General features: G+C 35.1%; 1 protein-coding gene across 4 annotated transcripts in view; it reads right to left on the bottom strand.

Moving 5' to 3' along the window:
* Positions 1-273: 273 nt before the first annotated feature.
* Wdr44 (WD repeat domain 44) overlaps positions 274-11,880 on the bottom strand; it is a 115,941-nt gene continuing 104,334 nt past the window's right edge. For all 4 annotated transcript variants that reach the window (XM_060375566.1, XM_060375564.1, XM_060375565.1 and 1 more), the window contains 7 exons: positions 10,216-10,338; positions 7,152-7,343; positions 6,901-7,002; positions 6,587-6,702; positions 5,470-5,597; positions 3,876-4,010; positions 274-1,416 (listed from right to left, as the gene is read on the bottom strand). In XM_060375566.1, coding sequence (XP_060231549.1) covers positions 1,322-1,416; positions 3,876-4,010; positions 5,470-5,597; positions 6,587-6,702; positions 6,901-7,002; positions 7,152-7,343; positions 10,216-10,338 — 891 coding nt within the window. In that variant the 3' untranslated portion in view covers positions 274-1,321. The remainder of the gene's footprint in view (positions 1,417-3,875; positions 4,011-5,469; positions 5,598-6,586; positions 6,703-6,900; positions 7,003-7,151; positions 7,344-10,215; positions 10,339-11,880) is intronic.

Here is an 11,880-nt window from a genome sequence, read left to right as displayed (position 1 = left end):
AGAAGGCAATGCAGGGGAAATCAGAAGGCAGATGACAAGCAGCCAAGTAGAAAGATAAGAACTCTCAAGATCAAGACCATGCTGGATTAACTATGATATTATGGTGACTCCATAGGTTCCCACATACTGGAAGGAAATACAGAAAGAACATGTGGGCAGAGATGACAGTGTTACTCACTTTAGAATTAAAATGAGACAAAGTTTTAAAGGCATGCAGCTAATACATCATCACTTAGGGATTTAAAACCTGCTTAAAATCTATTTAAGACAAAATTTTGTTTTTCTTGCATCTTTTGATTTATTCAAGTTATCTGAAAATAGTTCACTGTTAACAAGTGTTGATGACCAACTTTAATGATACATATTTAACTTTGAGAAACATATGCAAACCATCAACAACATTATCAGGGTTCCACTGTCCCAGATGTTATTTCATTGGTACATTGTATTGGTATATACAAAGCCTTTCAAATTCAACAACACAAAACAAAACAGCTTAGTTTTTAAAAACTACAATGCTTAAAAAAATGTAAACAGTTCATTTTTACATTATTGTAAAAAAGAAGACTCACTCCTTAATGTGGCTTATTTTTAAGTGAGCAAAGCCTAGTGCTCATGGATAAAGAAAAGAATTCTTTACATAGAAACATTGTGCTCCAGTGTGGCAAAGAAAAAATTATATATATATATATATATATATATATATATACATATACATATATATATATAAACACACATACAAAGTAAAGAATAAATCGACAATTTAGATCACAAAAAATCTTGTCCCCAAATTGAGAAGTTTATAAAAAACCATTTATACGTGGTTATTGACCTATCGAAAACCTAAATAAAATTTTCAAAATAATAATTCAGTCAAAAGATACCACGTTTCTTAAAAACAAAATTTTGTGCAAAAAAAAGTTTAGAGCTAGAAATAAGATTATCACCCAGTAGGAGGCCAAAAGAGCCACGAAAATAATCTAACTGTTAGATTTAGTGCATGTAACCAAAAGGCACGCACACGTGATTAATATATTAATATCTTTTCATGCAGAAACCTGTGCATGTTTATAATTATATAACAAAACATAAACATAACAAAACATAAACTCTATGCTTGGCAATGTTAATCTAGCCACATTCTTTTCTAGTCTATCAGTCTAGAAGTTCCTAGATCACTGCCTTTCAAAAAATATATATTATATTTGAACAATTTTCAATAAAAGTTAAAAAAGGATGTTAGCCTGAAACACTACAATACTTTTCTCATTTCTGATACATACAGAAACTTACTGATGTTTATTTTAAATATAATTTCAAATTAAGATACAGTTTTCCTTTTGTTAATAAACACTTTGATTGCTCCAGTGAAGTCAGCAGAGAGAAGAACTTCTGTGTTATCTGTCTTCACAATTCCTGAAAAGCACAGGAAAAAAGATATTATTAGTTGATTTTAAAGGACTAGGAAGCCTGTCGCCACAATTATTCTATGATCATGACCCTGTTTCTATGTTTGGTGTGGAAGTTCCTCTCCAACTGCCTGTGTTTTAGGTTTCTCAATAATTTTTACATTCTATGGTACTTTTCTTCCTGACTAAAGCACACTTCTACTTAACTTAGATGTTCTTTTCCTGTCTTAGGGATGTTACAGTTCCTTGGAGCCTGAATGCCTAAGTTACTGAAGGTATTTTAGGCCTCTAAATTATCCATTTCAATCCCAGGATTGGAATGTTGGTACAATGTACTAGTTGGGTAAGTTTGTTGCTAAGAAGGGTCTCTAAGGTGATCAATAAGGCTGGCTTTACCACTGACACACTGAAACTAACATGAAATGAGTACATACATTTGTTCTGTAAATGCTGACAGCACTCTACCTTTATGGTCCATATTGAAGATTTACGTGGCTACACTGAATGGCCAAAATATTTACATTTGTATTTACCAGCTGCGTAGAAGCATTTGACAAATTCCATGTTAACTAACTTGATTATATATAATATATAATATGTATTAAATAATTAGGAGAACTAATTACTTAGGATAGAGGAATTTAAATTTTCATTGAAAAGTTCGGTACAGGATGAGTAAGATAAAACGTTTTCTTTTTCACTCTAGGTTTGTTAATACCATCTTGTGAGCCTTTGAGCATTTCTTATAGTCCTTCCGGCACATCCTAAATGCAAGCAGTGCAGCAGTAGTAAAGATTTAGAGACATGAGAAAAGCAGAAGAAGATAAAAATTCTTTATGATGATTCAATAATACTTCCTGACATGGTGGCCGAATTTCAGCACTAAAAAGTTAGAGGGGACCAGCCTAAATACATAAGATTGTTTCAGGTAGACTTGAGTTCCAGGATGACACTACTACATTACATTGCATTTAATTCTTATTGCATGGCATAAGCCAGATCACCCCAAACCTGGGTGGGAGTAATGTAGGAAAGCCCAAACTACCAAATGGAATAAAGAAAGAGGGCAACTGTTTTCATTTTATGGTCCCACACCCTGGGTTATCAGTTTAATCTTAGATATACCTAAGGTACAATTTTGATACAAAATTTGAAAATAATCTATTAAAATTTATGCCTCTCCAAAAAGGATACAGAGAGTTTATGGGACCTTATTAATGTGGTCCAGTTTTGAGAAAGCTTTTAAAAAATATACTATACATTATATCTAAGTAGGTGTTTAGTAAAAGCTTAATGATTATGATTTGGGTTAAAAGAAGTGCTAGGCTGGAATTCATCCTTATTTCTAAGAATATTCTTCAGACAGAATAGCACATGAAGTGGAATGGATAGTATAAACGACATTATTGGTGCAGTTAATTGAAAGTGCTTAAGAACTTTTCAGCAATTCAAGTACTTTAAGAAGCACCCTCTGAAGCCAGGGATGGTGCTGTACATCTTCAGTCCCAGCATTCAGGCAGGCAAGTCTCTGATGTGTGAAGCCAGTCAAGTCTAAGTCAGTCAGGGCTACATACATAAGCCCTGTCTCGAAAAACAATGCAAAACAAAACAACACAAAACAAAACAAAACAGCGCCATCTATACATCCTACTGATTACTGTGATTTCATAGCTCTCTAAAAGGTCTGTCTTCAGGCACAGAAATGTTTAAGAAAGTATTCTATGACTGAATTACCTGATATAAGCTTATTTTCTTTACTAACTGGTCCACAAGATCATGTTCTTAACCACACTCTTAAGGACTAGTACAGAATATTTTTCTATAAATGTTTGGTACATTTACTCTTACTTTTGACAGTTTCTTTTCACTTCCTATTCTGAGCATGTTAAATATTTGAAACTAATTTCAGCACAGGCACAGGGAAGCACAGGCAGGCAGACCTCTGTGAAGTCAAGAGCAGCCTGGTCTGCAAAGCAAGTTCTGGGCCAGCCAGGGCTACACAGTAAAGTCCTCCCTCAAAACAAGCAAAGAAACAAATGAAATTACTACTCATTCTCAAAGCAAATGCCACAAGTGATACAAACTGCTGTTTGTGAATAGCTGCCTAATTCAAGAAGAAAGGCATCTGTAGAAAGCAAAAGTACCTTGCTTTCATTTGAATAATCAACTGGGTCAGGCTTGGCAGCAGAGGCCTTATTGGCTAAGCAACCACTGCTGACCCTCATTTTGATTTCTCTTCAGATAATGCTGCCTATAAAGATGATGAACTTCCAATTTTACAAAATTCCTAGATGAATTTAAAGATGTAACACTTGCAAGAAACATGTTATTAGAATGTTCTGAAATGGTTATCTCACAACTGCTATGTTGTACACAAGAAATGTTCTTTACATGCATGAAAATCTTACCATAGGTTGCTAGAAAAAGAAAAAAAAAACATACAACAAATAAAACACAGGCACCTACCCATAGCTGTGCTATCCAAAACTTCAGCATCTTCACTTTTATCAGTCCCTTCAAATTTCTCAGGTTGCAAATCCAAGGATAACATCAAACTTGGGTTTGGAGCAAAGATGGCTGACGTAACAACTGCATTATGTGCTGGGAAAATATTTATTTTAGGATAACTGAGAAATTTTATACTAAGCATCAATTAAAAAATAAGAATATGAAAAATATCTTTTAAACATATAAGACTAACTTAAAACACAGATACATTCTAAAAATTGTCTCCCATAAGTTCTGCACTTCCTTAACTTTTCAAATTTTGGGCCAGGACCAAATTTTCCTTAGTATAGGGAAATCAAATAGTCAGCTATGCAACACAACCAGCTATAGTTGCTAACCTTCCTGTGTATCTGTGAGGACCAAGCTCTGAATTGCTCCAAGTTTCTACATGTCTTGCTTTGGGTTGCTCTATAGTACCTAGCAGCATTTGATTCCATTTTGAATAGAAATGCAGAAGTAGGAAGATTTTACATCTTATTTGCACACATAGACACCACCAGGGTACAGCACTAACTACAAGCACAGACTTCTACGTGATTATTAAAACAACAAAGGTAGAATCTTTAACTCATCGAAGTAGATTGGAAGCATATGACTACAAGGGCTTATTAAAACTGTATCAGAAAAAAATTGAGTCTGAGAATTTTGTGAACACATCAAAAGGTGGATACTCTTATTTGGACCCTATGAAAAGATAGAACCTATCACTTTAATGACAATAGTTACCAGCCCAGTGAACTGCAATCTGACCATCTGGTCTATGTAAAAAACAGAGAACACACAATTATCCCCTAAGGGTCAGCTCACCTTAGTCCTCTCTGCTTGAAGTGTCCCCTGAATTGCCGTCCTGTCACCTGTTTCTTAGCCTTGTACTTTTATAGTTTGGCTGTGGGTTTGCTCTCCTGAGCCTCCAGAAGCTCTTCAGATATGTTCCTTAATATCTTATCTAACTACCTCAGTGTCTCTCTTTGCATAATCTATCTGCCTCTGCCCCAGTAAGGCCTCTTTGAAATGTGTGACCTCTTTAACCATTTTTTTAAGCACTCTATAAGCTACTAATTACTATGCCATGTGCAATGTGTGATTTGAAACCTAATATTCATAATTAAGGTTGGAACAAAAGAGCCAGTGAGATGGCCCTGTTGGTAAAGGTTCTTGTTACAGAAGACCTGAATTTGATCTCCCAAACCCACGTAAAGGGGGAAGGAGAGAGCACCAACTCCACAAAGTTGTCCTCTGGCCTCCACATTTGCACTGTGTCATGTGTGGAACTATACCTCCCACAATACCCCCACACAAGTAATAAATTTTTAAATACTGGGATAAAAGAATTTTTGTTGGCCAATGGTCATCTACCAAAGGAAACTGGGACTTCTTGGGAAATTGCAGCCAATAAAAATGTTGTAACTTATGAATTTATTGTTATTCTATAAATTATGACATAGTAGAAAGACATAAATATGTCCATCTATGTTTTCAGCATAGTGAGGTTACAACAAATCTCTACTCCTTTATAATAAGGTACATATATATGTAAGCTGCATTTGCTTACCTTTAATACCTTCCCAGAAGTCATTACGATCTCTCCTGACTGAAGTAAACTTGCTTAGGTCATGGTAAGTACTCCAGATATAAACATATTTATCTTCTGAACCGCTAACGAGGTAAGTAAAGTCATGGCTATATTTGAGCAGGACAGGTCAAAAAATAAACAGAAAAAGATCAAGATTTCCTTCTATCAGTGCTTCTTAATTTATCTAAAACAACACCTGAGAGAGACTGTTGAGAACTAGAGCCATCTTCTCATTCTGAAAATCCTGAATATGGTTTGATGCATAGCCAAGCTTTTCTGATGCTCTTTGCTCATTGCTACTCACTTGTTCTAGCACTGTGATAACAACTATATTATCTCTAGGGATAACCATGCTAATCTTCTCAGACACAGAGGTGTTAGCTATGTTCACAGTTTGAACATTAATTGTTAGTGCTGAGGACCAAAGCTAGGGCCTCATTATGCTAACCAAGACTCTACTAATATTATTTTCATCAAAGCCCTGGTAACTGTGATGGTGGTTAATCCATTCTGGAGAACGAGTGACTTAAAGTATAACAGAATACTTCATCAGTTGAATGGCTGGGTAATTACTGGGTACTTCAAAAAGAAAAGAACAGATTTTTGAGAAGAGTCAAAAGGAGGATTAGAAAGAAAAAAACCTGAGCAGCTAATTCTATTTCAGGAGGACTTACAGATCCCAAACTGAGAGTTCAAATAATGACAAGTACAGGTACAATGACAAGGTATGTTGCTTTAAGGGTGATAAAATGTTTTCTTAGCTCCTGCACCTAAAGGGATAAGAGAGTGTGTGTGTAGGGGTAGTAGTGGGGTGAGGCATCTCTTAAAAGCTTACATAAAAGTTCAAAAGTAAACATTCTCGAGCTAAGAAATGTCTAAGTAACTATGATTTTAGGACAATAATTTATGTTCTGAGTTTTGCTTTCTTTATTTGCAAAAGAGGGATAGTTTTCTTACAGGTAGGCGAAGTAAGCAATGTATGATGATGATACTAGGTGAAAACAGTTATAAAAATGTAAAGACTGAAAAACCTCATATAATGGAAAACAGAGTGAAGAAATGCCATACTTTTAGGAGTTTCTCAATGCCAATTTACCTGAAACTTGCTTTGATCTGGCTGCTGCTATTGACATAACCCTTATACTTCATGGACAGTGATAGGTCTCTCAAATCATATAGTCTGATTCTGGAATCATTTGAGGTTACCAGTATCTAAAAGTAAACCAAAAGCAAGGTCAAAAGAATCATCTTTTAATCTAAATTAAGACATAATACCAAGGGTGTTACATAAAATGGAAGTAAACAGCAAAACTACAACAGCAATATTTTCCTATGTTCTTGCCCAGATATTAAAGCCAACTTTAAAGAATCCATACCTAGAGAAAGATGGTTTTGAATACTCTACAGTACCTTATTTTCTCCAGGTAAGGGCTCAATGCCAGTAATTTTTCTTCCAACTTTGTTGCGTCCTCTAGTAGATCGTACATGTATTTGTGTATGGTATTTCAAATGCTAAAACAAAAAAAAATCATAAATTAAAAATACCAGAATTAGAAGAAACCTTAAAGATCATTTGTTCCAAGTTTCAGATATTACTCTTTTTGCCCTGTTTTACAGGCCAGAGGATATAAATAACTTGTCTAAAACCACTAGGGTCTTACCTCTGTATCATAGAAAATACATCTACCATCATATGTCCCAATTACTGCATATTTGCCATTCTGACAAAAATTGGCAGCTGTGATCAACTTTGTCTGACCATCGACTTCATTCCATAAAGCTACTTTTTTGTCAGGTATGTTCCAAAGGCGGAGCTTTCCATCCAGTGATCCACTGAGAAAATACCTGTCATCCTAAAAAGGTGGCAAAAAAAATGTTTTTATTTTCACATCATGGAAAGCTCATTAATGCATTAAGTGATTAGAAATGATATTCTAAAGTGAAGTCCTATCTGAAAAGTATTCATTGCTGTTATTTTCTTTTTATTTTGAAGGCTCCGTACTAGGGCATCAAGTCAGGGCCTCTTGAATGAAAGCAAGTGCTCTATCAGTAAACTACATTTGCACATAGCCACAAAGTATTGGTCTTCAAGTTAGCATCATTTTGTGTACTAAAAAAAGACAACAATTAAACATGTCAGCTTTCATGTTGAAAAAATGGAATCTGAGTCACTTCATCATTATCTTCAAACTGCTTTTCCAAGGTAGGGATGGTAATATAAATGCATGACATGAAATAATGTCTATAATCAATTAAATTTAAGAAATTCTGGAGTATAAACATAAACAGGATTCTTGGTTAACCTGTATTTTGAATCCAAAAGGGAGATAAAGTAGGTAGCAGCTTTTTAATTTACTTTACCCTGGACTTACTTTGGGCATGCTTTTATTTCTTAGTCATGTGCAACACTGGGTACAAGGTTAATACCAATTACAACATACTGAATCTGCTCATAAGGAAGTCTTATACTGAATTGCAGACCAGGAGTTTTATATCTAGAGAAACTGGCCCTATCCTAGGTACACTGCAATGTGCATAGACATTTTTGATTGTCGTAATCTGGTGTAAGAGAGGATGTTACCATGTAAGTAGAGGCCAGAAGTGCTACTAACTACCCTACAATATACAGACAGAACATCTATACCTCTCCAAACAACAAAAAATGTCAATAGAGTCAAGGTTGAATATTGCAGGATATTTGATCCCATTGTGAACCCCAAGATTGTGAACTGTAAAAACCTGTTTCTAATTATAGTATGGTTCAGTGGTTGATCCTAGAGCTTTCTGTTTACTGTAAACAAGTACTTGTGGTGTGGCTCAGCCCTAGCACACACCTTTAATCCAAAAGCTTTCTGTACACAGGATTAAAAATAAAGTTAACTCTAGGTCAAGAGGCAGAGTAAACAAACACTCAGATTGACAGGATGTGAACATGGGAAAAACCATAGAGAGTGAGAGGAAGTTTGGAGTTTGGATAGAGAGATGCACAGGAAATAGGATGAAGGGTGAAGGGTCATTGAGTTGATGGGTATTTAAGACAGTGTGGAGAAGGAGGGAAAGTTTTTTTTTTCCTTCTGGAATGTGAGCTGAACAGAAAAAGGTTTTTTTCTACTGGGATGTCAGCCGAGTAGGAAGTTCAGCTGGGTTCTTTCTCTCCCTCTCTGAGCAGGCTTTTATCCCAAAATCTGGCTCCTGAGTCTTTACTGGGAAAATAAAATGATTGGGATTTAGTTTTTTAAAAACAACAGATGAAAAATCCTCTGTAAACTAAACTAGTCTTACCACTCAGCTGGACTAAATTTTGGTAATGTAACAATTACATATTAGGGGCTGGGGAGATGGTTCAGTTCGTAAAATGTGAGGACCTGAGTTTGGATCCCCAGCACACACACATATATGTATACATATGTGTATACATATACATACATATATATATGGTAAGGGCACATATCTGTAACTTCAGTGCTGGGGGCCATAGACAGGCAGAACTCTAGAGCTTACTGGCCAACCAGATTAGCTATTTTGCTAATCTGGTTCAGTGAGAAACTCAATCTCAAAAAAATAAGGTAAGAGGGCACATATATACATTACAGCTGCCACTCCCATAAACACAAGTATTACATATTAATAATTAGGACATTTTCTTCATATAAGACACTTCTTATTCTTAGTCACTTCTGAAGCCTATCATGGATGATCTGTACATGGTACACATTTCTGGGGATTATCGGCTTGTATCTCCAATTTCCTATTTTTTGCTTACATGTTTGTTACTTTCTTTCCAGGTAACATTAAAGTAGAATCACATTATTTAAGAAAATGGTGACATGGCTATGCTCTTCCCCAGCCCCTCTCAAAACCTCTTCGGGTCAGTGAGACTTCTGAACTATAGCTTTCAGGTTTTCAAAGAAAATCATAAAAAATAATTGTCTGAACTGAGACCTCAATAATAAAATACTAGAAAACTATTCCACCCTAGTATTTCCTTTCTGTACTGCTACCTCAATAAGTGGAGAGATTTTGCTTTCTCTTTATTTTCTTCTTTTTCAAGACCAAGTTTCATTATACATCCCACATTACCCTGAAACTTTCAATGTAGCCTAGGCAGGCCTCATATTCGCAATCATCCTGCCTCAAAATTCCAGGGAAGTACCATCACACCTGGTGAAATACTTGGATTCTAAGAGTAGATTGTACAGGCTTTTCTAGATTGAAAATAAATAAAATAGAAAAATAATGTGAGCCAGGATCAGCAACATATGTATGTTGCCTCAGCTACTCAAAATGCTGAGGCAGGAGGATCACTTGAGGCTAGAGCAACACAGTGAGCCCTAATCTCAAAAAGATAGTAAACAAGAAACAACAAGATTAAGACTAACAAGAGCTGGGGAGATGGCTTGTTTGGGTAAAATGCTTGTTACCCAACAAGAAGGACTTGAGTTCTGATCCCTAGCACCTATATAAAAGGTGGGTATGGTAGCAAGTCTGTAACCCCAGTGCTTGGGCAGAGGACAAGACAAGTGGATTCTGGAGAGCTTGCTGGCCAGCCAGTCTAGACAGAACATTTTCTAAAGCAGAATAGAACACTAATTTAAATTGTTCTTCATTATGTGGCTACTAACTCTTTTTTTAATCTTGTAGTCTCAACTGTTCTCCACAGAAATCAAGTTCCTTCATTTTCATTTTCCTTTTAGTATGACAAAGAGTGTATAAATGGTTACTTACTCTTGGATGAAAAGCGATGGCAGTGACAAAATCTATATGTTGAAAACAGCAAAGGCATTCTCTTCTAGAAATGTGCCATAACCTGACTGTTTTATCCATAGAAGAAGAGAGCAGAAAGTAGTTCTATAGAGAAAATGATATCAGTTATTTTATTACTGTATATATGAAAACACTCCTTACCCAACAAAATTCGACTAAGATTACAGATTTATTTCCCAGTTTTTAGTTTTATGTACTATGTTATTGCTATATGCAGCATCATAAATAATATGGCTCTTTCAATTCACTTGAGAAATTATTTTCTCAAATTATTATCTAGTATAGTTTGCTCACTCTAAGACATTTTTAGCATTACTTGTTATATTACTACGAATCTTACATGTATGATAGGAAATATGTCAGGTACTGGCAGAGGATTAAAGAGTATCTTAGCTGTTATAACCTGCACATATTTAAACTTAACTATGAATACATAATATCTATTAATTTGATTATGTCAGTTTAGTTATTTTTCACACCAAGAACACTGGTGAGTTCTAACTTACATGGATCTTAATTGTCACTTAAAATGTCTTCAAAAAGATTACTCTGTAATGCAGCATAGAAATAAAAAGTTATTGTGCTCCTGTCATATTCTAGGCAAGAAAGTTAGAGAATAGAAAATGTCAAATATCTCAGAATAAATCACAGAACTTTCAGAGCGGGAAGAGGTAGGGTAACTGATTTAAGCATTGTATTTGCCCACTTATTCTGGAACCAAACATCTACCCATCAAAAGCTTCTGGTTGACAGTCTTAATAACTTCTAAAACTTATGTATTTAAAGGACAGAACTCTATATTATACTGAATGCTCAAAGGGACTCTAGTATTTTTGTGAAATGTATATATATATATATATATATATATATATATATACACTACTGAATGCTCAAAGGGACTCTAGTATTTTTTTTGAAATGTCAAAAATGACAAACAATCAAGGTAGCAATAATATTTATTGGGCACATGTAATTTGCTAAAGGCTTTGTTCTTAGCAGTATACAGCAACTCTGTAAAATAGGCATATTAATATCATCCTTTTTTGATAAAGGAGAACAGTGAGGCACAAAAATCTAAAATAACTTGCCTAAGATTACACAGCCTGTTAGTGGTAGAGCTAGGGATCAAGACCAAGTAATCTGACTCCAGGTCTAGGCTCTAAACATGTTTTGCAGAGTGCAGAAAAGTGCCACTTTTTCCTGTGGCAGCTCACAGATGTAATCTTTGGGATGTGCAGGCAGGACAACTAGAAATTCAAAGACATCCTTAGCTACATAGTAAGCTTGAAGACACCATGCTACAAGTTTTAAAAAATCATAAAAAATAACTAAAAAGACTAATTATAAAATTTTGGCTATATAACTTCTATAAAACACACTTAAAATATTTATTTTAAAATAGATATTACATCTTATTATTAAAATATAGAGTTTTGAAGCCACACATAGTAGCTAATGATTTTAATCTCGTCATTTGTGGATGCCAAGGCTTGGTCTATTGTGTTGGAACTGTTTGGGAAGGATTTGGAGGTGCAGTCTTGTTGAATAATGTGTGTCACTGAGGAGTGGAATTTCAGGTTTCTAAATTCCAAGCCAGTCCCAGTTATCACTCTCTTGTATCAATTG

This window comes from Meriones unguiculatus, chromosome X (genome assembly GCF_030254825.1).
Source record: "Meriones unguiculatus strain TT.TT164.6M chromosome X, Bangor_MerUng_6.1, whole genome shotgun sequence".
NCBI lineage: Eukaryota > Metazoa > Chordata > Mammalia > Rodentia > Muridae > Meriones > Meriones unguiculatus.
Note: the sequence above shows the minus strand (reverse complement) of the source record. Positions and strands in the feature narration are given on the sequence as shown.